At 43.0% G+C, this 27,219-nt stretch overlaps 2 protein-coding genes across 4 annotated transcripts in view; one reads left to right on the forward strand and one right to left on the reverse strand.

Annotated features, from left to right (window-relative positions):
• ADAMTSL1 (ADAMTS like 1) overlaps positions 1–27,219 on the forward strand; it is a 529,495-nt gene that overhangs the window by 498,173 nt on the left and 4,103 nt on the right. The window lies entirely within an intron of this gene.
• The window catches only part of SAXO1 (stabilizer of axonemal microtubules 1), a 118,753-nt gene continuing 94,209 nt past the window's right edge, over positions 2,676–27,219 (reverse strand). For both annotated transcript variants that reach the window (XM_068234390.1, XM_068234389.1), the window contains 2 exons: positions 17,869–18,071; positions 2,676–3,750 (listed from right to left, as the gene is read on the reverse strand). In XM_068234390.1, coding sequence (XP_068090491.1) covers positions 2,723–3,750; positions 17,869–18,071 — 1,231 coding nt within the window. In that variant the 3' untranslated portion in view covers positions 2,676–2,722. The remainder of the gene's footprint in view (positions 3,751–17,868; positions 18,072–27,219) is intronic.

Raw genomic sequence — 27,219 nt, forward strand, 5'->3', positions numbered from 1 at the left:
TGTAAATTGCTCCCACAACTGTTCCTGCCGTAACTGTTCCACTTCACACTCCTCCACAGCTTGATCCATTAGTCTACGCATGGCATGCTCCAGGAATTAAGCGTATGGGTTCAAGTCGCTGATGGCGCCTTCACTGCGACTCACCAGGTTGGTCACCTCCCCAAACGGCAGGATGAGTCTGCATGCATTTCGCATCAGTGTCCAGTTCGGGGGCCAGAACATCCCCATCTCCCCAGATTGTGTCCTTCTACTGTAATTGTACAGGTACTGGGTGACGGCTTTCTCCTGTTCTAGCAGGCGAGTGAACATGACCAGGGTCAAATTCCAGCGAGTCGGGCTATCACATATCAAGCGTCTCACTGGCAAGTTGTTTCTCCGCTGAATGTCCGCAAAACGCGCCATGGGCGTGTAAGACCGCCTGAAAACAATACAAGTGTCAGTGGGACACACAAAAAAAAAAAATAGATCACAAGAACAAGATTAGCTCTCAAAAGAGCTGTTATGGGGTGCTATTTTAGCAATAAGAATCAGCAAGGAGCGAGCTAAGAAGCCTACAAGAGCCTAACTAATCTTTCCCTATGAGAGTCTGCAGCAGCAGCAGCTGTCCCTTCTCTATTCACTGCAGGCACACGAGTGAGTAAAATGGCCGGCGATGCCTGCCTTTTATTAGGGGGGAGTGGCTCCAGGAGGGAGCGTAGCCTGATTGGCTACAATATGGCTGCTGACTGTGATGTAGAGGGTCAAAGTTACCCTTAATGGTGCATTATGGGGGCAAACCGAATTTCCGCAAAAGTTTGCGGTTCTCCACGATCGCGAACCCACGGAAGTTCGCCGGCGAACCGTTCGGGCCATCTCTACTGGTGGTGTTGATCCAGGGATTATATCTGATTGCTATCTGGAGTCGGTAAGGAATTTGTTTCCCTTTTGGAGCTAATTGAACCATGCCTTGTAAGGGTTTTTCACCTTCCTCTGGATCAACAGGGATATGTGAGGGTGCAGGCTGGTGTTTGCTTTATTTTCTGGTTGAACTCAATGGATGTACTGTATGTGTTTGGCGGTGGCTGGATAGTGTAATGGTTAAGGGCTCAGCCTCTGACACAGGAGAACAGGGTTTGAATCTCGGGTCTTCCTGTTCAGTCCAGCACCTATTCAATGAGGAGACCTTAGGCAATACTCCCTAACATTGCTCCTGTCTATAGAGCATGTCCTAGAGGCTGCAGCTCTGGCACTTTGAGTCCATCAGAAAGCGCAATATAAATGTTCTTGTCAATTGTTGGTAAGAGTTAATGAGTCTGCCTACGGTTGTTCATGGTATGCTTACATAAACACAGTATCCCATAGGTCTCCATTGCTATAAGCCTAATATTAACTTTTTGTATACTGTTAAATGGACTTTATTAAGCTTTTAATACATAAAGTATCGGCTTGTGTTCTCACTGGGAAGAGTGAGTCCCACTGATTCAACTTCAGGTGTCTGGGACTGGAGGTGGAACGGACACAATAATATTAGATTGTGAACAAGCTGGGTCCCCCATCTGGTTCTAGACTGCACTGCAATGGCTAAAGCTATAGATAAACCATCTATGTGAAATTTGTTTTTAAGCCTGAAGTCCAGGTATAAATGGTAAAATTGCCAATAATACTCCCAATTCATCCATTTTATTATTGTTAAACCTAAGTTATGTTACTTGTGTTAAATTCATTCAATCAGTGCAATACCTCAAGTTTAGTAAGTAAAAATATTTATACTTCATACGTGTTGAAAACTAAGATGATGCGTTCTCAACCTTAATTCTTCACCTTCACTGTTGGCTTAAATCTCATAGACTGGAACAGTAAATATGGTTGAGAACAAAAACAGTCCTTGTGTTACAATTAGGTTTTAGGGGTTTTAGTGGCCAACATTCCTATCTTCTGGACCAAGAGGTCCTTTGCAAATAGTGTATTTAGAATTAAGATATTGGTTATAAACCATTCACAACTAAATATGGTGTGATTTCTTGTGAACTTCATTAATAGGCGATATGTATTTACAACAGGATGAATGTGTTCTTTTATGTTATAACTAGGGATGACCCTGCCTAGGAGAACTCATCGAGAAGCATGCAACCAGTTTGATCAGCTGATTGATGTGTAAGGTTCTGATTTGCTGTGATGACTTCCTGGTTTCACGCATGGTCATGGCCAGCAAATTAGAGCCATATAAATCTATCGGCTGATCAAAATGATCACATGCTTCTCCATGAGTTCTCCTAGGCAAGAAAATTTATGGTTATAACCTGTGGCAGATATTTATCAGTGCTAACTGCCTTTGCTTTTCTGACGTGTCATAATAATCATCTTTAGTTTGAGGCTAAGCTATACAAGTAACTCTCAACTTCTTACACTCTACATACTGAGAAAATGAAGATGCTGGTAATGACCCTCATTGCTCGGCCCAAAGTCAAGACAAATTCTTCGATCATGGATATTTGGAGAGTCTGGATAATCTTCCAGTCATAGTATCTAATTGGTGTAACAAGTAAACAGATGATTTAATACATTTTGGTAATTATAGCAGAATTAGCAAGATGAACTGTCCTATACTGAGGTTTCAATATTGATGGACGAGGACAACTTTTAAATGTATTCACCTAAAAGAAAACTGTTACTTTAAAGACCCTCTAACACAATCCTTCAGTTAAAAAGTATGGTGTTTATTATTGTACTGCCAGATAACAATTTAAGCAGCAGCCTTCACTTCTGTGGGTGACGTAAAGGTATCTATTGGTGGAAACAATCTGGCAGACTTTGGGACTGTAGCAAAGTCAGAGAGGTGGTTTTCTTTGCCAGGGAGAAATTCATAACGCCTTTGTCCATTAGCATCATTTTTTATGTAATCATGCCCATCAGCCACTTTTTGAAAAGGACAAACCTGAAATGGTTTGACTGTGTAAGTAGTGCGGTGTGTAGTTTGATCATCCATAGGAGCTGAAGATATAAAAGCTTTGTTTGCTGGCTTGAAAGACATGGTGTACTGAAGAGGGTGAGGTACATAGTCATGCTTGACTGTTGTCATATCAAGAAATGGTCCACTTGAATTGATACGATATGCTTGAGGCTTCAGAGGAGTTGTTTTCTTGCCCCTCCAAGGTTTGTAGTCTTCCTTCATAATAGAAATGGCCTCAAAATTGTCAGAATGCTTCTGATATTGGCTCACTGGTTTAAAATTGGTTTTGGGCTGGAACATATGTGGTGTGTAATCACACTGAGTTGTTGATAACAAGTCCATTTTCCCTGTTGGCTCAGTATATGTTAAAATCTTCTTCTCATAAGGGGGAGGCTGTGGCCACACTTTATATTTATCTTGGAATTCAGAGGTGTGGTTAAAAGGAATGCCCCATTTTACTAAGCCGTGAATAGGTTTCAGCGATTTTGTAGTTTCTCCTGGTAAACCTTTATAGTCCTGCTTGTTTGTAGTAAGACTATCAAATGGTTCATCACTAGGCTTGTACTTTTCCTTCTCACCTAATCTTATTCTCTGAACAGTGTACGGAATATAATCCACTCTGTAATTGGTGAGGCTGTCAAAAGGGACTTGTGAACCTAAACTGACATTTATTGGCTTACAAGACCGGGAGCGACAAGGTGACCAGAACTGGAAGTGATCTTGAAATGTAGACTTGATATCAAATTTTCCTGTTGGAGGACGGTAAGCATTAGGTGGTTTCATAGACTGCCTTTTGCAGGTGTTCCACAGCTGATAGTCACCTGAAAAATAGTTTTTTTGAATAAGGTCATGAGCAATAATGCTATACATCTATTTAATACTTATTTTAGACCTGTATTATAACACCGAGTATAAACGTACTCTTTAAAGTGTAACTGTCGGGCATAAAATCAAAAATCATTTCTTTATTTTTATATGGCAAACAAGTAATAAGGATGCTAACCAGGCAGTCCAAAATTAAAAATCACTATTACTTTTCTTGTTGATAAATGATCATTCCCCACTTTACCTGACTCTTATTTGGTACATTGCCGCACAAAGGAAGTTGCAGGGCATGCTGGGTTGTCTTTTTTTGCTACTTTACTTTCCCCTAAGACTTAACTAATGCACCCTGATTGGTTGAAGTCTCTTTCCCTCCTGTTTTTCCCTCCCACACCTCTGTTCATCTCTGATTGGCCAATATTTCTCATGCTAAGACAATGCACTTTCTATTGCAAAGCTGGGTGGGAGTGCCTGAAGACTGGGAGGAGGGTGGGCAATGTATACACAATCAGGCAGAGGAGAGTAAGGGAGGAAATGACATCAGGATTGGTTTCAAAATAGACACAGTTAGAATGGAGAATCCTAAGAAGGATTTTCTCTTTTCTTACTATAGAAAAATCACTAAAATCAAAACGTGGACAGTGCAGTACATGTTATGTAAGTAGAGCAAGTATTGCAAGTATTTATCTACTTATTTATGTGTTGTTGTTGTTTTTCTCAGAAAGTATGGCTGATGGCTCCTCTTTAAAGTCTAGTAAACTAGATGAAGTATTTGTTCATGCCTGAAAATTCTGCCTCTGCTATCTACCTTATTACTCCTACAGCCATATTATCTTTTGTTGGTCTGAACTGCTTATTGTGACGAATAAATGTTTATTTGTCCTAATAAAGTAGTTAGAGCCTTATAAAATCTTCCCTGTAGCCACTATTAAAAAGTGACAGCAGATAGGAAAAGGCTTGGTTTATAAAACGATCAGGGAAGCCAGGGGTTAATACAGTTCCTCTCCCTGGTCAAATGTAGCAACTTCATGCTAATGACCCTTAGGCAAGTCAGATACTCCTGTAATCACTAGGTGCATCAAATGGCTTCCTTTCCCAAAGCAAGAATCTTGAGATATTGCTTTTGTCCAGGACACTCACCAGGCAGAGAGAGAGAAATCTCACACCTACACTGCTCTCCTCCAGACTGTGAGGCTCCTCAGTTCCATACTTGAAAAAAGCCAACTGCAGGGGGTCTCTCAGGGTTCCCTCAGCTGGAAGATCAAAGGAGGTCCTCTACCAGCTAGCTCAGCTCAGCGAGCAGATGACCCTACTGTAACCCTTAATAATCCTTAAACTACTATATTGGTAATATTTCTGAGGTTACAAAAATACCAGATCCTTTACATTTGCAGAGTGTGTTGGACTTCACGTGACACTGGTCCTGAGAGATTTCCAGCCCTCTGGATCTTTCGGTACCAGTGCCGGTAAGGTGAAAAGGGAGGACGGTGCTATGAGTCATCCAGACTCCTCATGTTTGATATTAGCAGATTCACACATTTAAGATGATTATGAATATTCATTCGGGTTCTTGATGTGACCTACGGGCACAGAGAAAGCGGGCAAAACATGAATTGGGCCAAAATCTCTCCCTGTCTAAGGGGGCACTGCCTTATTCAAATTGCACAAGGCTGGACTTTTACATGTCATGACCCCGCCCATCTACAGTGAGGATTAAAACTCCAATGACACAAAGGTCCAGCGTCCCTCATCGGAAATCTTTGTCTATAACATCGGACAGCCAGCTGGACACTGGCAACTCACTTGAATTATTTCTCACAAAGGGCCTCTTGGCATCAATGGCAATCGGCCATCTTGGACTTCCTCCAAAGACTTGCAATTGCCGCATGGACTACCAATAACGGTATTTGAACTGTACATTAAGACATTCTGTTTCCTTTCATCTCTACTCTCTTTCTATCAAACCAATCTGTTCTGCCGGGCAGGTATATTTATCTGTGGGCTAAATTAGGCTGTGTGTATGTAGTTTTAGAATAAAAACTAACGTTTTTATCGTTCACAGTCTTGTGCCTGTTCTGGTCATCTGATTGCTGCTACAACGAATCTGCCCTCTGAAGAGTCAGTCATACTACCGCATTGTTTTATTATTTGCTTATAAATTGTTGATTTGATAGCTAGGTTGTAAATAACCGTTTCTTCCTTCCAGGATTAGCTAGTACCAGATTTTCTGTGCGAAATCGATAACTTTAATTTATCGATTGGACATACAATCGAGATTGCATCATAAATGGACCCAGTAACCTTTCTTTAAACGTCACATTGCTCACAGTCTTTAAGCCTTCGGAAGTGACTATTCCCCGAACGGTGACTGGAGCCTGTCGAACATGATTTGGCTAGCTACCGCATTATGATCTCTTCGCCCTGGCAAATCGAAGAGTGGTGGCAGTGAAATTACCTGATTTCCAGAGTGAAATAGATATTTTTTTATTTTACCGATTGTACATACAATCGTGATTGTACATGTATGGGCACCTCCAACCAATCTTAACCGTTTGCTATGCACACAGTGAATTTGCCTCCAGGAGTCTCTAGTGCATGAGATCTGCATGGCAACAGTGGCCTAGTAATACGGGATTGGTGAGCGATTGTCCCATTACATATTGTCTGCAGCTGCACGATCAATCTTTGTCAGTCTGCTCACCGTACTTCCTGCATATGCTAACGGGAGCAGATTAGACGGGATTGGCACGCTCTGTCGCATTAACTTCCTTCTCCTCACGATCCAGCAACCGGTCTTTATAGTCAGTCTGCTCACCATACTTCCTGTGTATGCTAACGGGAGCAGATTAGACGGGATCGCAGGGCTGGATTGTCACACTTATCATCCCCGTTCAGATATTATCAACACTGTACAACACACAGAGTATAGAATACTCAGCAGATGCCAGAGTTGGGTGCCATGCCTCTTATGTGGTAAACCTGGAGCGCCTCACTGGCGGTCATTTTAAGGAATACATTCCACCAACTCCCCCAAAAAATGCCCCAACTAGGACATGTGCTGTATGCTGCAGCAAGACCGATGAGAAGGGGAAAAAAATCAGGAAAGAATCACGCTTTTACTGCCATGATTTTGATGTCGCCCTGTGTGCAATTCCCTGCTTTAAAATATACCACACACGGGAGGTGTATTAGGAGTATATATGTACATACTGCATAATCTGCTGCCTTATTTGTACAGTTTTGCTAATCTTTCAGATTATTGATAAATGTAATTACTTCAACAATTTTGTGTTCCATTTTTTTATTTATATGCAGAATGTCTAGCAGGCCTTTATTCTGATATATTTTGGTGAGTTAAGACTTAAGAATTGGAGGCCTAAAATTCATGAAAAAATATACTGCTTTTGACTCCTAATTCCAGACAGAAATGCACCGCCAGGTAGGTTAAGGGAAAACTCTGAAAGACTGATAATTTTATTGTTCTTAAAGAGAAACTCCGACCAAGAATTGAACTTTATCCCAATCAGTAGCTGATACCCACTTTTACATGAGAAAAATAATGATTTTCACAAACAGACCATCAGGGGGCGCTGTATGACTGATTTTGTGCTGAAACCCCTCCCACAAGAGGCTCTGGTACCGTACGGTACTCTGGGCAAACTGTCACAATGTAACAATGTTCAGACAGGAAATAGCTGTCTGTTAAAGCCAGACCAGCTAGAAACAGCTCCATAATCTGCCCACAGTAACAATGTCACCATGTAATACAAGTCAGAATGTGAATCTGGGAGAGGAAAGATTTTACAATGAGCAAACACTGACTAAATCATGTATACATAATTATTGTAAAAATGAAGCACTTTTTTTATTACATTATTTTCACTGGAGTTCCTCTTTAAGGCCCGTACACATGCCCATTGCAGGGCAGAAGCAGACAGACATGTCAGTAGCCTGCAGGTTAGCAATGTGTACTGCTGCTATGCTGGGGAAAAACAGAGTGTCGATGGAGTGGAGCAACAATGCTCTCAGTCGTAGCTCGGCCAAAGCGATCTGCCAGGTTGGCCTGCTGATTGAGGATCGAGAGGGGGTACTTGTAAAACAAAAGAAAAAACAGGGCACCGAGAGCCTAATAGTGCAATATAGTTTTAACAGAGAAAATCTGTCTAGATAGTTTGTGCAGAATTATACTCACAAAAAAGGGTCACCAGCAGGCAACCACTTGAAAGGCAGGTGGGGAGAATTGGTACCCGACCCCACTCGGGTATAAAAGTCGCTCTCTGTAGACAGGAGAAAAAAGGGGGCGTACCCCTCCACCAAGGGCGGATAAGTAATATGTATCAAACGCAGATAGAACAGAGGCGCCAAAAAGAGTAAAAACACTATTATTTAAAAACAGTAAAAAGAGGGAAGGTAAGGTGGACTTACCTCCCTCTAGCAGTGGACAACAAAACTCTGAGGTAGAGTAGAATGCATTTATTAAACAGTGTAACTCCTAAAGATGCAACGCGTTTCGCGGGCCACAGCACCGCTTCCTCAGGCTATACAGGAGTTCAAAAAAGCTGTATCCAATCCAAGTATTGAATTGAGGCGCTCATTCAATACTTGGATTGGATACAGCTTTTTTGAACTCCTGTATAGCCTGAGGAAGCGGTGCTGTGGCCCGCGAAACGCGTTGCATCTTTAGGAGTTACACTGTTTAATAAATGCATTCTACTCTACCTCAGAGTTTTGTTGTCCACTGCTAGAGGGAGGTAAGTCCACCTTACCTTCCCTCTTTTTACTGTTTTTAAATAATAGTGTTTTTACTCTTTTTGGCGCCTCTGTTCTATATGCGTTTGAGGATCGAGAGGGGTCAGGGCTGCCGTAGACACTCTGGATTCCCAGCAGAGCAGGTTGTTATTGCAGCTTCAGCCAAGTTTCATCTGGTATGTGTATGAAGCTTTACATGTAGTTTATCTGCTGCTATCTGATGGTGAACTTGTCCCCTCATAAGTCATAAGTTCTGACCTTTCTGTTGTCTCCCCACTCTTGTGTTTTCTCTCTCCTTCTCCCTCTCACTCCTCTCCTTCCTTTTTCAGTTCAGTGCGTGGTTTTGATTTTGCTTAGCGACATAGTTAAAGAGTCATGGGCCCCAGTGTAAATTTTAAACTCCAGTTCTGTATGTGTAATAATCGCATTATACAGACAACCAAAACCATCTCTCCAAGGACGGGAAAACAACAATAAGCAGGCGCAACAGGATAAGCTGCTGAAAGGTGAGCTGGTTCCAAAGCTCCAAAATAAGTCAGAAAGAAACAAAGTACCTCAGCGCTGGATAAAAATGATCTACACTCGTGGTGATTCAGGATTTAAGACAGTACCTGTATTGAAGATTTCCCACCTCAACAGTCCACCAGTTGATCCAGGAGTGTAAATAGCTTGATGTAATCCCGATATCCAAGAATCGGCGTTACAGTAGTGACAGCATCGATCGCCGCACAAGCTCCGCTCACTGGTAACGCTGGAGGGCTCTCCCGATCATGTGACACCCGAACTTCCGGTTTCAACACTTCCGCGTCTCACGCTGGTTACGAGCGTCCTCTGATGTACGCTTGTGCTGAAATGAAGGAAGCGGAAAATAGTGTACACTGTGAGGTGAAACAGCCACACGCAGGGGGAGCCACTTACTGGAAAATTTCTTGATTTATTAGCAGTATTGCAACGTAGCCTCCACTACCCGACTCGAGTTTCGGCTCTCGCCTTCGTCAGGGGGTGGGGCTACCTGAACAGGAGGTCATTTTTATACATAACTCCTCCCTTCACATACTTAAGGGAGTAATGTTTAAAACATAATAAAAAAAAAAAAAAAAAACATGATAAGACAAGTCAAAAAGACCAATAAGATGAGTATACAGAGTAAAAATACGATAAAATATAAATTTTAAAATGTTAAAAATCAAAGCCAATGTGAACCACTACACAATTGCTGGTAACTTTTATATCTAAATATATAACAGGTATGTTCACTGCCCAGGATTACTAAACTTCATTCATCTCTTATAAAACAGTTCAAATCTATATTGGCATTAAGTCCATTCGGTGCGAGACTCTGTAATTGGAATATCCACCGAGTTTCCAACTGGGACAGGGCTTTTATTGCACTGCCCCCTCTCCAATGTGGACTTATCGTATCTATTCCATAGCATCTGATACCATTTGGATCTTTCCCATGGAATTTTGAGAAATGATCAGGGACACTGTGAGCTTTCTTATCAGGATGGCCTATATTGTATATGTGTTCTGAGCATCTTTTCTTTACACGTCTACCCGTGCGGCCTACATATTGCAGGCCACACGGGCACTCCAAAACATATACCACATTGGTTGAATTGCAGGTTATAAATTGGTCAATAGAAAATCTTTTCCCAGTGCTAGTGGAGGTGAAGGTGGTCATCCTGCAACCTCCATATTCACAGATTTTACATTTCTTCAGTTTTTTGCAGGGAAAAAAACCTTTTAAGGTGGGGAACATAGGTGGTCTTATTCTTTTTATACAGTTTTTAATTATCTTGTCTCCCAAATTTTGAGGTCTTCTATAAATTACCTTTGGTTTATCAGGTAATACAGGGCCTATAACGGGATCCTCCTTTAAGATGCCCCAATTGTCATTGAGCATCTTTTTCATCTTTTTATGATCCCGAGAATAAGTAGTGATAAAGGAGAACTCTGAGGTGGTAGTGGCAGATGACATAGCTATAGGGTTCTTCTTCTTTAATCTAACATCTCTGCCCTCTTTCAATACTTTTAACCTCTCACTCTGAATCAAGTCTTTGCTGTAACCTTTCTCGATGAATCGATGTGCAAGGATCTCCGATTGCGTCCAATAGTCGGAATCTTTCGTACAATTCCTACGTACTCTGCAAAATTGGCCCCTAGGAATGTTTTGTAACCAGGGGGCATGATGGCAGCTCGTTGAGTCAATATAGGAATTCCTATCACTGTCCTTGAAGTAACACTTTGTCTTCAACTGCCCATCTTCAACAAAAATGTTCAGATCCAGAAAATTGACTTCCAATTTGCTATAACTGACCGAGAATTCTAGGTTCCAATTGTTGTCATTAATGGAGGTGATGAAAGAGGATAAAGAGGTCTCATCCCCTCGCCAAATAAAGAGGCAGTCATCTATAAAGCGTCTCCAAAATAAAAGGGGGCCTTCTTTAAACGTTCCTAGACTGGTAAATTCCCAATCCGACATATACAGGTTTGCTACACTGGGTGCATGCTTAGCCCCCATCGCTACACCTCTTTTCTGTAGGTAGAAGGATCCCTCAAACCAGAAATAGTTGCAGGACATGGAGAAATCCAACAGTTTCTGAATAAATTCTGCCTGAACAGTAGGGATGTCCACTGCTTCTCTTAAATACCGGGCAATGCTCTCAGCTGCTCCTAAGATTGGGATACACGTATAAAGGGACTTGACATCTGCAGTACAAAGAAACATATTTGACCAATCTGATAAACGTGCATTAAGCTCCTGTAGATTCAATATGACATCTAATGTGTCTTTAATATAGGAAGGAGTGGCTTTCACCAAAGGTTGCAGGAAAACTTCGATGTATTCACCCACCCGATAGGTCACAGAATTAATTCCTGACACTATTGGTCTACCGGGTGGGGCCACAGGATCCTTATGCACCTTTGGTAAGGCATAGATCACTGGTTTTCTAGGGTATTTAATATTTAGATAATCAAACTCCTGCTGATCCAATATTCCTATTCGTAAGCCCTCTTTCAATAGAACTTCTAGATCCTGCCGAAATTGTTCCGTAGGGTCTCGTGGTAGTCTGAGGTAGGTGTCTGTATCCTCCAGCTGTTTCTTTATTTCCAATAGATACAGGTTCGTTTCCCACTGTAAAAAACTGTATAAAAAGAATAAGACCACCTATGTTCCCCACCTTAAAAGGTTTTTTTCCCTGCAAAAAACTGAAGAAATGTAAAATCTGTGAATATGGAGGTTGCAGGATGACCACCTTCACCTCCACTAGCACTGGGAAAAGATTTTCTATTGACCAATTTATAACCTGCAATTCAACCAATGTGGTATATGTTTTGGAGTGCCCGTGTGGCCTGCAATATGTAGGCCGCACGGGTAGACGTGTAAAGAAAAGATGCTCAGAACACATATACAATATAGGCCATCCTGATAAGAAAGCTCACAGTGTCCCTGATCATTTCTCAAAATTCCATGGGAAAGATCCAAATGGTATCAGATGCTATGGAATAGATACGATAAGTCCACATTGGAGAGGGGGCAGTGCAATAAAAGCCCTGTCCCAGTTGGAAACTCGGTGGATATTCCAATTACAGAGTCTCGCACCGAATGGACTTAATGCCAATATAGATTTGAACTGTTTTATAAGAGATGAATGAAGTTTAGTAATCCTGGGCAGTGAACATACCTGTTATATATTTAGATATAAAAGTTACCAGCAATTGTGTAGTGGTTCACATTGGCTTTGATTTTTAACATTTTAAAATTTATATTTTATCGTATTTTTACTCTGTATACTCATCTTATTGGTCTTTTTGACTTGTCTTATCATGTTTTTTTTTTTATTTTTTATTTTTATTATGTTTTAAACATTACTCCCTTAAGTATGTGAAGGGAGGAGTTATGTATAAAAATGACCTCCTGTTCAGGTAGCCCCACCCCCTGACGAAGGCGAGAGCCGAAACTCGAGTCGGGTAGTGGAGGCTACGTTGCAATACTGCTAATAAATCAAGAAATTTTCCAGTAAGTGGCTCCCCCTGCGTGTGGCTGTTTCACCTCACAGTGTACACTATTTTCCGCTTCCTTCATTTTAGCACAAGCGTACATCAGAGGACGCTCGTAACCAGCGTGAGACGCGGAAGTGTTGAAACCGGAAGTTCGGGTGTCACATGATCGGGAGAGCCCTCCAGCGTTACCAGTGAGCGGAGCTTGTGCGGCGATCGATGCTGTCACTACTGTAACGCCGATTCTTGGATATCGGGATTACATCAAGCTATTTACACTCCTGGATCAACTGGTGGACTGTTGAGGTGGGAAATCTTCAATACAGGTACTGTCTTAAATCCTGAATCACCACGAGTGTAGATCATTTTTATCCAGCGCTGAGGTACTTTGTTTCTATCTCTCCAAGGACGGTTACTGTGTGAGTGAGGTACAGTAAACAGTATGATTTGTTACCGATTACCACAATCAAGGGACATATAATGTAGAGGCGATCATTACTGCACCAAAAAAGAGCTGAGGATGGAGGAGCCATGTAGGCTTATCAGGTCTAGGGCCACTGGTGTGGTCACAACCTCTGCATGCTCTATTGCTAAGCCACTGCTTTTGGTTCTGAATCGAACATGCTCCCTTGATCTAAAAAGGTGACAGATTTTTTTATTGAGGTTCACCAGTACATTGGTCTGAAACTTACATACCTCTAAAAAACACACCACAGAATCCCTCCACCTGCGTCATCTTCAAGGCCTTGCCCTTTTGACTCTTCATAATCGATCATACAACATATTTTCAATTTCAGTTTTAAAGGATACCCGAACTGACATGTGACATGATGAGATAGACATGTGTATGTACAGTAACTAGCACACAAATAACTATGCCAATAAGAGGAGTATACCTGTCAATAAATTTCACTGGAAGCATATGTGCCTAGTGCCCAGCGCTGTTTCTCCTACTCCTTTACTACAAATAACTATCCTGTGTTCCTTTTTTTCTTTCTCTGCCTGAAAGAGTTAAATATCAAGTATGCAAGTGGCTGACTCAGTGTGACCCACACTGATAAGAAATCCCACTATAAAACATTTTCCTAGCAGAAAATGGCTTCTGAGAGCAAGAAAGGAGGGGAAGGGGGAAAAAATGGGAATTTCTTATCAGTGAGGGTCACACTGTAGTGACTTCCTGTCTGAGTCAGGATTGAGTCAGCCACTTACATACCTAATATTTAACTCTTTCAGGCAGAGAAAGAAAAAAAGATACACAGCATAGTTATTTGTGTGCTAGGCACTGTATATGTCTATCTCATCATGTCACATGTCACTTCAGGTATCCTTTAATAATCACATTATGCTCATGAAAAGGTTCCTGTGTTTGAAGGGCTGTGCTAATTGGACTGAATGTACAGAAAAATAGCAACAAACACAAATGATACTCTACTGATGTGCAAATGAACCACCTGAAATGATTAAATGCAGCTCAGTACAAATTCCCTTAAAGAGAATCTGTATTATTAAAATCGCACAAAAGAAAACATACCAGTGTGTTAGGGGACATCTCTTATTCCCCTCTGTCACAATTTTGGTGCTCGCAGCTGCATTAAAAGTAGTCAAAAACAGTTTTAAAAAGTTTGTTTATAAACAAACAAAATGGCCACCAAAACCGGAAGTAGGTTGATGTACAGTAATGTCCACACAGAAAATACATCCATACACAAGCAGGCTGTATACAGCCTTCCTTTTGAATCTCAAGAGATCATTTGTGTGTATACCGTCTTCCTCCTGCAGCTCTCACAGGCTGATTGTTTCTTCCTGCAGACAGCTCTGCCCGTGTCTGTAATTCCTCAGTATGTGACAGTCCAGCTCCTTTCACAGCCTAACAGAGGACGATTTATCCAGCTTGTAAAAGGCAGCTCTCTTCTCTCAAGCTGCTTAATGTAAATAACCCACATGGGAGTGTGCATAGAGGGGGCCTGGAGGGGGGCGTGCGTAACAGATCAACAACACTGAAGAGTTGGCAGCCTTCCAGACACAGGGCGACAAATCCGACAGGGGAAAGATAAGTTGATTTGTTACAGACGGTGATAGTATAAAGTGCTGCAGAAAGCCAGAGCACATTAGAATAGGTTTAGAAACTTGTAGGATAGTAGCAAAAAAGGATGACATTTTTGTTACAGAGTCTCTTTAATCTTTCCGAGGTTGGGAAGTAGTTAAATACGCTCTTGCAGATGATACTGCAAAGCTTATTACCAAACAGTATAATTTATATAGTACTGTACAATTTCAAGCAAGCCAGTAAAATGCGTTTAATCATTTACAGCTCCTGGGGGAAACATGAATGCATTTTCCCTTGTTTCATCCAAGTTCTACTAAATTCTCCCACCAAAAAAAACTTATTTAGCTTCTTGCTTTTTTGTGGCATGCTTATATTTTCCAGGATACCTCATCTTGAATATATTATCAAGTTTAACTAAGAGATACTATAAACATTTATATTGCTTAAGGAAAACAAGCTGCCACTCGTACATTGATAAGTGTTATCCCTTCTAGATACAGAAGAGAAAGACTCTTCCTCTTGTATAAATCATCAGGCATGTTATGGTGTGTTTTCTGACATCATTGAAACAAAGACCATTTGCAAGTTCATCTGAAGAAGGCTGTGGTAAATCTAAATTTGGCTTAAACAGAATGGGGCTTTTAGGTTTCTTTAAGACTCTTACAAAATCCTAGTGGATATGATTGCCCATGAGTTCATTATGTACCTTGCAGAGGTGTACTGTGATCCCGGCAGGACCTTTAGCAAATCACAGCTGGCAAAGGCCCCTGCTCACCCCTCACAATGCATTCGCTTCTCCTCCCCCTTTACCAGCATGGAACAGGGCGGGGCTGAGGGGTGCAGAGCAGCAGCAGCAGCATCATATATTACTTTCATTCAGCGGAATGACATGTCCTCCTCACTCTTCTCTTCAGTGTAGACTATACAGCTATCTTTTTGCAACTCCTCCTTATTGTCATTTGCAATTACTCTGCAGCTCAGAGCAGTTCAGGATGCTGTCAGGATTACTTATATGGTTTGCTGCAGTTGAACTGCAGCCAGACAGCCCTGGATTTCCTGCATGCATGTTATTGCATAGTAATGCATGCATTTGTTATGTTAATCTTTCAGCTAGCAAATGGTAATCAAGCCAGCTCAGGATTGAATGAATACCATTCAGCTGTGTGGCAATTTGCATACCTGCATCCATTGGCTGATGCCAGCATAAAAAGTCTGCCTCCCATTTCAGACCCTGCCCGACATACCGATCAGCTCTCTGAGTTGTCGTTGGGTCTATGCTGTGAAAGTTGTTATTGTAAATATATAATGCCTCGCTCTGTATTGTCATGCCTGCTGGACGTTTGCTGACCTGCGGGGGTCAGTGAAGTCCTTCTGATCTGATAGTTAGATTCTGCCAGCACCACGTTGGTGGCTGGTAGTATTTCTTCTAGCCTTGTTCTTGAGGACAAACTATAGCAGCGGTTGCCATTAGTTCACTTCTACCTGTTAGTCTTGTCTATCTCAGTGTGAATGTTGTCTGAGCATTCCATCTGTCTGTTGTCTGTCTTGTTAATTGTCATTACTTGTGCTTTAGCTAGTGAATTATTTGAGAACTAAATTCATATATTGCGCATCAGCACGATATATATGTACTCTAGTCAGTCAGTATTGTATTATTGTAATATTGTTTTGTGTACTGACCTTTGCCTGCCTCTCGACTACAAATCTGCCTAATCCTTCCAATACGACTGACATCTGAATTAACGTGTATGACCCAAGCCTGTTACCGACTTCGTCTGTTGTGTATTGTATCGCATAGCATCTAGCCTGATAGGCGGCCCAGAGCTGCAGTTGCTATGGGCAATCTTGCTCCCTTGTTCATTACTCCTGTGTCCATCTGTGGAGCCTCTTCCATTATCCAGCTACTTAGCCTTGTTGTGCTGGGTGGTCAGAAAGTATGACCCCCAGCATTACAAAAAGTTAGTTTATTGAGAAGATGAAAATTATCTCCTAGGAGATAACTCAGGTGAAAAAGTGAATTACATATGGGCCAAGGTGTGAAATTATCAACAAGGAGAAAACTCAGGAGAAAAAGTGAATTGCATATGGGCCATAGTTTTCTGCAGGGGGCTTTCCTTGGCTGTAGGGGTATCTATATAGAAATCCCCAGTTGTAAGATGTTATTGGTGGTATAAAAAGGGCAGGGCAGCAAACACTAAAGCATCATTCAGGCTTGTTCACATTGTGTTCCATCTGCGTGTCCATCGGTGTTGGGTAGTTTTTGACGCATTTTTTTTTTCAATTCCCATGCTTGGGTGGGCGATTTGTTTTTGTTTTTTTGTGCTTAGCAGTTTTCTAAGCATGTTTTTCTGAACAGTTTTGTAATTCACTCCCTGATGCAAGTCAGGAAGTGAACTCTTTGACCCGGAAAATAATAAATACAATGTATATATTCTTAAAAACGCAATCGCTACACAAAGCGATTTTGTGAGTGTTTAGCATTTCTCCTATACTTTCCACTGAGGCGGAATCGCCTCAAAAATGGTACATGCACCACTTTACTGAACGGACAGCGCAGAACCCACGCTGATATGAACCTTCTTATAGACATTCATTGTCCACGCGGTCAGGGGGTCATTTTAAAAATCGCCTGCGTGTAAAAAAAACCCGAAAACGCCTGAAGTGTGAACAAGTCCCCACAGTTGTCAATGAGAAAATGCACATATATTTCTGTGCATTCATACGTGTTTGAATTTGTGCATTCCTGGCCGCATTAAAATAATATAAAGTATAAAAATGTTTTTGTTGCTTGGGGTATATGCCTTGCTCTTAGGTCTCCTACAGGTTTTCTATTTTAAAGTATAAAAATGCCCTACAACGATGCATGCATAACAAAGTAGAAAGCTGTCAGTTTTTTTCTATCAAACAAGAAACTTGCATGATGTGACCAGGCCTACCGAGTAACATGGGCTGTCAAATCTTTTCCATGTCTGTATTGTGGAAAAAAATGAAATAGGTTCACTATGGATGAGGTGTAATATTACCAATAGCTGTATAAATTGCTTTTTATTTATTTGCTGCCATCTTCCGCTCTTCAGGAAAATTGTACCGTACAAATAATATTTAGTCCAAGTAATGAGGGAAGCCATGACCAAAACAATTACTAATTGGGCACAAATACAGTTTATAAGTATATATCAACCTTTAAGAAGGTGAAAGAGCACCACTTGGCATACTCTTGTGCAAAAGCAGTTGTTCACAAGGCACAATTTGTAACTTAAACAGGATCTTGTGTTTGAAAGAGATAACTATCCCAAACATTGTGCTAAAGGGTTACCTTTGTAAGTAGACTTGGAGTCCATCTTGGATTTACTAGCAATTCTAGACTGTAGAGGCTTGAAAGAAGGACATGGCCTAACACAATATGGACAATAATCTTGTTTGTAGATTGTATTGAGATCCATATGCTCTTTACTGGGTTCATACTTGCTAAGAACTTGAAGTTTTTTTGGCATCACTGCATGAGGTACATAATCTGACCTGGAAACATATACTGTACATTAGTGACAGCTAGCAGTATACACTTTAAAATAGACAAAAGCTATCTTTGCCTGTAAACTCAAAGCTGAGAAACACTGAAAACGTTTTAATATTTCCAAAAACTAAAGTGTAAAACAATGCTTTGAAAAAATGATCAATGTTGTGCTCACAGAAGAAGAGGTTACCAACAGCTTACCTGTTGGATTGTTTTTCATTTAAAAGTAAACAATTGTATAGAAAATTCATAAAAAACCTACATCATAAGAAAATCTTCTACTTCAACGTTAGATATCATTGGGCTCTATTCAAAAATCATTACCGCATTCGGTAATTCTCAAAACAGCTGATTTTACCGATCACCTTCCCAAGTTACAATTCACTAAACCTATCACCACACAGAAAATCAGAGTTCCCGACAAGTGAGGTAAATTACCAACTTCTGTGGTAATTACTTCAAGAAATGTCAATTCACAAAGATTTCTGCATTGCATTTACCAGGCAAAATTGTTCGGTATTTTTCTCCAGCTCGCAGCAGCTGATAACTAGCTCTCCCCATGCTGTCTCTGTGCGGTGGATTTGACAGACAGCCTTTGGGGAGAGCCAGGAAGCCAATAGGAAGAGCCACACAGCTCTGCTTCTCAATGTGATTCGATGCCAAGGGGTATTGGGTGGGTCTTTTAGTGTATCAAAGCAGTGAAAGCTGACAATTCTGAAGGCTTTCCTGCATCCCTTAATGCTCGGAATACACCATGAGATTTTTTTGGAAGATAGATGGTTCGATAGATAATTTTCAACATGTCCAATCTGATTTTCGATAATTTTTCTCATCGATTTCTCATAGTGAATGGAATTCGATCAGAAAATTGATCAGAAAAACGATCGGACAGTAAATCTGAAAAAACTCATCGTATTCCCAGCATTAGATGTGTAAATCTGTATTCTAGCATACAGAAGAGTTCCCCCTGGCGGCTGTAGCACATCTAAAGGGATAACTGGGATACACAGGACAGAAAACCTCCGAGTGATACGCACAGCTCCCTGCCTGCCTGCTGCCCTGCTACACGGTGGTAAGTGACACTTACCGAGCAGGGCTTAGTGAATAGAGGCATGTTTACTGAACTTCTGCCTCATGTGGGAAAACTTTAGTGAATTTGGAAAAAAAGTGTAAAATACCGCATGAGGTATTTTACTGTCCAAAATGATTTTATCGAGCTGCCCATTGTGAATAGAGCCCAGAGAGAGAAAAAAAAACATGTTGAAGTATAAACCTGTAAGTACTCTTCTGTCCAAATGGGGCACACAGCTGGCAATTAGAGATGTTGTGAACATAGAATTTTCTATTTGCGAACAGCTTTGCAAAGTTTCTCCAAACATTTGCAAACCGGCTGTTCGCAGCGAGCTCCAGAGACTTGTATGGCAGGCAACCGGCTGCCGACTTTAACGGTTAACAGCAAAGCCCCCATACATGCTAGAAACACCAAATTTGCAGGGGATGTGGACAGGGACAGTGGGTACAAGAGGAAAAAACATGTTTTCAAAAGGACCTGTGAGAATCCGCTCAGCTGCCTGCGCAGGCAGGCAGCCTTTTGACCATTGTTTAGGTTTGCTTGCTGCAGGACTCTGGAAAGGAGACCTTCTGTCAGTTGTGCAGCTTGTGTTGCTGAGGGATTTGCATACATTAGTCATGCAAATCCCTTACCTGCCTTCTTTTGATGACTGGCACTATAAAAGCATTCTGCTCCCAGAATGCTTTGCTGGACATTTCCCTTTCATGGTCTGTTCCTGATGGACACGCCTGGAGTGTCAGCCATTCCCGTTTGTTAAAGTTATCTTAGTGTAATTCGTGGGAATGCACTAGGCAGGTTCCCTAGTGCAGTTAGGATTGCATTATCTGTTTTGTCTGTTCCGTCTGTCTTGTGTTTGGATCGCACAAGCCCTAGCGTTAGCGGCTGTGGATCCTTCTGATTGAGTCTGGAGTGTAGGTTGGAACAGCGGTTGTTTCTGCCTACCTCATCTGTTCTGTCTCCTGGGATCGCGCTAGCCACTTTTTTCGCTAGCGCTGTGGATCCTTCTGTTCTGTCTCCTGGGATCGCGCTAGCCACTTTTCGCTAGCGCTGGGGATCCTTCTGTTCTGTCTCCTGGGATCGCGCTAGCTACTTTCGCTAGCGCTGGGGATCCTTCTGTTCTGTCTCCTGGGATCGCGCTAGCCACTTTTTGCTAGCGCTGTGGATCCTTCTGTTCTGTCTCCTGGGATCGCGCTAGCCACTTTTCGCTAGCGCTGGGGATCCTTCTGTTGTCTCCTGGGATCGCGCTACCCACTTTTCGCTAGCGCTGTGGATCCTATCTCTCGCTTGTCCCTGTTTTCGTTTGTCTGTCTTATCTGCTACGGACGCTTGCTGGAGGCTCGGTGAGGTACCGTTAAGCAAGCGTTCGCGTCCTCTGTTTCATGTTTGTCTGTCGTTGGTTAGTTAGGCGTGCTTGTCTCTATTGTGCTTATCATGTGGAGATCGCGCGTAACCGCGTGCACTGTTGCGAATGAGTGCGGTGTTCGCGGTTAGCTAGTGTTTGTTATTTTCTATATTTCCTCATTGTATGATTTGCTGTGCCTTTGCTACTCTCGTGCTCCACCTTGCTGTAGCCTTGTGTCACGCTTGGCGATCGCACCTCTCGCGATCGCGTTCCTGCTTCGTATCTGCTGTGGTGTGTGCACAGTCACGGGTTGGCGACTAGTTTTATGCACACACACACAATCTGTCTCTGTGCTCACTCTCAATCGCTTCTCTTGCGATTACAGTTCTTCCCTTCGTACAATTCCTGTCTGGCGTGTGTGGTAGAGCAGAGGAGCTGTTCCTCTGCACTCCACAGCTCCACCTGCCGTCAGGAATTTCCCTCTGCAGGTGCATTGCACCTACTGCTGGGTTCCTGCAAATTTATACGCTTGTGGAGGAAATCCGCCGTGTCAGCGCACGTCTGGTGCGCTGACCACGGAGACGATTCCACAATCGTTACAGAATGTCCAGCCCAACCAAAATTCCCAGGGCAGAGGGAACCTTTGATTTGCTTCAGATTACATTGCCTGAGGCAAAGGCATATGTGGATCCTATTATAGGTAGGATCGCACACTACATTAAAGCAGTTAAAAAGTCTGTCCTCGTTCCTGACCCTAACCCATATGGAGATTACCTAGATACTGGGTTGTTTGACCCGCCATTTGCCTCCTGGGAAATTGGGGCCTTGTTGGAAGAGTTTGATTTCGATTGGAAAGCCTTTTGCGATTTTTATATCGCAAAGAGCGCGGATTGTCTCGACTCTATGTACCTTTTGATTGATTCTGATGAATGTGATGAGTGTGATGTGGATCTGGTGATTTATGTGTGGCAGACTATTTTGGACGAATTGCACACACACCAACCAATTATTTCCAATAAAGAGACACCATTGTCACATGATTATTCCTGTCTTTCTGGGGTAAAGCAAGTGAGTTTGGACACTGTGCGACCTGAAATGAATGGGTGTGCCTCGACTGTGGACACCTGCGTGAATTCTGATGGAGTTTCTCCCGTTTGTTTAGAGGTTAAATCTGTGCGATCTGATGCCGGTTTCTCAGATGTTCCTGCCGATTGTGATCGGCGTGAGTGTGTCAGTTTTGTCAATGATTTGTGGGATCCCTTGTCATGTAAAAACAGATCTTCTTCTCTCAGTACTACTTTAAGATCCTCCATCTATGATCTTGCTATGGGGAAAATTCCCAAACTATGCAGTTTCAAGAGTAAAATTAATATGATTCCTCATGTTGTTGTCACAACTTCCCCTAACATTGTTCAGTATGAATGCTCAGACCTAGTCAGGTGTGAATGGGAGCCCCTGTTCCAGAAAAAACAGCTCGAAGCGTTGGTGTACGAATTGGAGAACGATTCAGAGTCGTTTTGTGAGTACTACATTGCCAGAAGAGAATCTGTCTTGAGAGCATGTATAAGTTATGCTTCTGCCTTAAGAGAAAAAAAGGGGTGTGAATTTGATTTTGTGAGTCCGCTGATTTGTATGTGTAAAATGATTCTGAATGAATTACGTGTACGTCATTCAGGTGACGTTTGTAAAGGTACATTGTCAGCTGGCGTTTCTGAGATCCAGCAATCCAGCCTGGAGCCCTCAGAATCCCTGTCTTTGGAGTGTTCGGTTTCGCAACCTAAAGCGAATGTGGATTCGCAAATTTTGCGTTCTGTCTCCTCGGATTCGACATCGTTAGCCGAGTCTAAGAGTGAGACAGCACTTTGGTTTTGTGAACCTGATACTGAAGCACCTTTGCTCTGTCCAGAGAAGAAGTCTCTGAGCCTGCCCTGTATCATGAATAAAGACATTATGTCCACTCGCATTGACATTTGCGAGTCTGATTCTGAAGTAAGTACTGACTCTCCACCCAGTAATCTGAAAGAGTCAATATTACCTTGTTTAAAATCTCCTGCAGTGTCCCTAGAGGCTCGTCTAGGTATTGCAACCATTGTTACCTGTTTCTCTGCTATTTTGGAATTGCAGTCTGGTTTGACTGCTATGGAGGGATTTCCCTGCAGTGAAACGAAACTCAGAAGGCCAGAGTTAGTTTCACTAGATATTTCTGTGTATCCCTGTCCTGATGATGAAATTCAGTCTCAGTTTATGGTGGAACCTTCCCTGGGACATCTGCCCGGTTCACAAAATAAAGTTCAAGCTTTGCCCTGTAACATGGATAGTTCAGAATCCTTCTTAGGAAACTTGAAAAAGGATGTTCCTGAGGTCCTGTCTGACCTCCTGGAGATCTCCGAGTTCCTCCCAAAGGGTGCAGAACTTGTAGGAGACGTCTCCTGCCCCCCAAGTCCTTCTGAGGTGTTGCCCACTTCAGTAGGCATTGCTGCCCTGCTGGCTACCTTTTCAGCTCTGGTGGAGCTTCAGTCATGTGTAGTCAATGATGAATTTCTGTCAGATATCATTACAGTCATTGAGATATCTAAGCCTGAGACAGAGTCTTCTTTTGAAAGACCAGTACCTGTGACCTCTACTCGTGACGATTTTCTGCCCGGTCCTGGTTTTGGTCTTGTCGTGCCGGACTCTGAGGTTGGCAGTTCCCCGACATGTCCTGAGGTTTCTCCTGTGCTGGTGTACCCCAGTGTGCTCTGTGACCCAGAAAGCCCAAGTGTGCCTCGGTTACCAGCGTACTCAGATGCTTCCTCGGTGGAGACATGTTCTGATTTAGCCTGCCTGCTTGCATGCCCAGAAGTGGTCCCTGAAAGTCCTGATCTTGATGGGTGTCCTGCTAATTCTGAATCTGGAACTGTCATAGGTTCCATGGGGGTGCTTGGTAGCTCTCCATGTGAGCCTGGTAAGCGTTCTGGCTTCTTGGAATCTCTGCGGAGCTTCAAGGCATTCTGGGAGATTCCGAGAGAAGTTTTGCTTGGTACCCTGAATACGATCAACAGCGGCTTTTGTTTTGAAAGAGACACTTCGAACAGGTTTTGTGGCAGATTTGGTATTTTCGGACGCTCCTTGGAAGGTGGTGGGTATTGTCTGGAGGGTGTCGATGGCTTCTTCTCTGGTATCCACAGTCCTGATGGGTGTTACGCTGAGACTTGTAGTGCTGACGGGCATGTTTCGGTGGCTTCTGTTTCCGATGAGGTCGGTTTCGGGTGGACTGACTCTGGAATTGGACCTTGTCGGGCTGGCCCGACCTTCATGAGTCTTCTGTTAAAGTGGTTTGGAGATATCAGTTTTGAGGGTCGTCTGGAATTCGACCCTAGGAGGGGGGGTACTGTGAGAATCCGCTCAGCTGCCTGCGCAGGCAGGCAGCCTTTTGACCATTGTTTAGGTTTGCTTGCTGCAGGACTCTGGAAAGGAGACCTTCTGTCAGTTGTGCAGCTTGTGTTGCTGAGGGATTTGCATACATTAGTCATGCAAATCCCTTACCTGCCTTCTTTTGATGACTGGCACTATAAAAGCATTCTGCTCCCAGAATGCTTTGCTGGACATTTCCCTTTCATGATCTGTTCCTGATGGACACGCCTGGAGTGTCAGCCATTCCCGTTTGTTAAAGTTATCTTAGTGTAATTCGTGGGAATGCACTAGGCAGGTTCCCTAGTGCAGTTAGGATTGCATTATCTGTTTTGCCTGTTCCGTCTGTCTTGTGTTTGGATCGCACAAGCCCTAGCGTTAGCGGCTGTGGATCCTTCTGATTGAGTCTGGAGTGTAGGTTGGAACAGCGGTTGTTTCTGCCTACCTCATCTGTTCTGTCTCCTGGGATCGCGCTAGCCACTTTTCGCTAGCGCTGTGGATCCTTCTGTTCTGTCTCCTGGGATCGCGCTAGCCACTTTTCGCTAGCGCTGGGGATCCTTCTGTTCTGTCTTCTGGGATCGCGCTAGCCACTTTTCGCTAGCGCTGGGGATCCTTCTGTTCTGTCTTCTGGGATCGCGCTAGCCACTTTTCGCTAGCGCTGGGGATCCTTCTGTTCTGTCTCCTGGGATCGCGCTAGCCACTTTTTGCTAGCGCTGTGGATCCTTCTGTTCTGTCTCCTGGGATCGCGCTAGCTACTTTTCGCTAGCACTGGGGATCCTTCTGTTGTCTCCTGGGATCGCGCTACCCACTTTTCGCTAGCGCTGTGGATCCTATCTCTCGCTTGTCCCTGTTTTCGTTTGTCTGTCTTATCTGCTACGGACGCTTGCTGGAGGCTCGGTGAGGTACCGTTAAGCAAGCGTTCGCGTCCTCTGTTTCATGTTTGTCTGTCGTTGGTTAGTTAGGCGTGCTTGTCTCTATTGTGCTTATCATGTGGAGATCGCGCGTAACCGCGTGCACTGTTGCGAATGAGTGCGGTGTTCGCGGTTAGCTAGTGTTTGTTATTTTTCATATTTCCTCATTGTATGATTTGCTGTGCCTTTGCTACTCTCGTGCTCCGCCTTGCTGTAGCCTTGTGTCACGCTTGGCGATCGCACCTCCCGCGATCGCGTTCCTGCTTCGTATCTGCTGTGGTGTGTGCACAGTCACGGGTTGGCGACTAGTTTTATGCACACACACACAATCTGTCTCTGTGCTCACTCTCAATCGCTTCTCTTGCGATTACAGTTCTTCCCTTCGTACAATTCCTGTCTGGCGTGTGGGGTAGAGCAGAGGAGCTGTTCCTCTGCACTCCACAGCTCCACCTGCCGTCAGGAATTTCCCTCTGCAGGTGCATTGCACCTACTGCTGGGTTCCTGCAAATTTATACGCTTGTGAAGGAAATCCGCCGTGTCAGCGCACGTCTGGTGCGCTGACCATGGAGACGATTCCACAATCGTTACAAGACCTTATAGTTTTTCAGAAAATCGATTTTTCAAAGGAAAAAGGTATACATTCAAATACAGTAAATGACAGATAATGTAGCAAACCTAACAGTAGTTGTGTGGCCCTGCAGCAAGGCCTTATAGCTGCAGTGGCCCAATTTATAAAAAATGGCCTGGTCTTTAGGGGGGTTTAAGCCCGTGGTCCTTAAGTAGTTAAAGATCCCTGACATTTTTTCCTATTTTGTCAAACTGGACAAAATACATGTTGATTAAAGATCTCTACGCACCTGATGCCACGCCACCGCAGAGCTGCATTTCCTTCCGTCTCCCTCCACGGCTTTCTGCTATTCTCCCCGCACACTGCACATATCCCCCATACCTACACTGGCACCGATAGGTGCTATGGGTGCTCCAGGATGCCAGTGAGGGCGATAGGTGCAGTGTGTGGGGAGGAGAGCGGAAAGTCACAGGAGACGCAGCTCTGCTATACTAAATATAGCAAAGCTGTGCGGCGGTGTGTGTCGTCTGGTGCACGGAGATCTTCAATCAATGTACAAGATCGCAAGATAGAGGAACTTTTTTTTTGAAGGTATAGGTAAGTATTTCTGGTTAATTAAGATAAATAAAGGACTTTACTCGTTATGTTTTTATTTCATTTAACCCTTTATGGAAACGGGGAAGGGGTATTTTGTACCCCTATACTCATTTCTCCTTGGAAGGGGGTTGGGCATCTGCAAATCCCCTTCTTAAAGGGGTCTCCCAGATGCCACTATGAACCCCTCCTCCTCGGGAGTCGGCGGCCTCTACCTCCTCCTGGGGCACCGGAGGTTGGGAAGAGCCCATTGTCCATGGATTGGAAAAGGGCTCCGGGAGGAGGGGAATGCTCCCCCGGAGCCCCCCATACCATGGACCATGCGGGCTGGTATAGTTCATGGTGTGAAGCCCTACTCGGCCGGGGCTTCACATTCTGGCTATCCCGTTCTGCATGAGGGGGACAAGGGGTTAAAAAGGCTCAATGGAAGGGACCCCACATCGTTGTTGGTTTTTTTTTTTTATTTCCCACCCTATGAACAGTAAAAAAAAAAAAAAAAAAAAAAAAAAAGTAAAAAAAAATAGGAAAAGATGCCAGGGATCTTTATACAGCCATATTGCGGCTGTATAGCAATCCCTGGCCAAAGCATTGTGGCTTCGGAGGGGAAATTCATTGCTCTTTCTTTTAATATATGTAAATTTACACTACCGTTAGGTTGGCTACGTTATCTGTCATTTACCGCATTTAAATGTATACTTTTTTCCTTCGAAACTTTAACATCGATTTTCTCAAAAACTGTTTTCTCAAAAACTCATAAACAATTTTTGAAAAATGTTTTATTCCTCTTGTACCCACTGTCCCTGTCCACATCCCCTCCAAATTTGGTGTTTCTAGCATGTAAGGGGGTTTTGCTATTAACTGTTACATTTGGCAGTCGGTCGCCTGCCATTGAAGTCTATAGGAAAAATGCGAACGCGAATAGTTTAAAAAAAAAATTCAGATTCTACGCGAACAGGCCTTTGTTCGCAGAATACTGCCGGCCGGCGAACTTTTCAGGCCATCTCTACAGGCAATACAGCATAGCCTGGCCTTAAATTCACTTTATTTATTCATGGTGTCAAAGTGAGACTATAGAATCATATACAGTATCTGTACATTACATTCACTTTTGCATGGCTCTGATCCAGTTCTGTATAATGCCTGAAGAAGAAACTTAATGTTTTGAAAGCTTGTAATTAACAATGTACAATTATTCATTAAAGGTATTACCGGAATGAACGTTTGTTGGTTTGATGTCAGTATATCTGCTCTATAACTAACACTGGACCATACTTCA

The sequence above is a fragment of the Hyperolius riggenbachi genome, chromosome 1 (assembly GCF_040937935.1).
Source record: "Hyperolius riggenbachi isolate aHypRig1 chromosome 1, aHypRig1.pri, whole genome shotgun sequence".
In the NCBI taxonomy this organism is placed as follows: domain Eukaryota; kingdom Metazoa; phylum Chordata; class Amphibia; order Anura; family Hyperoliidae; genus Hyperolius; species Hyperolius riggenbachi.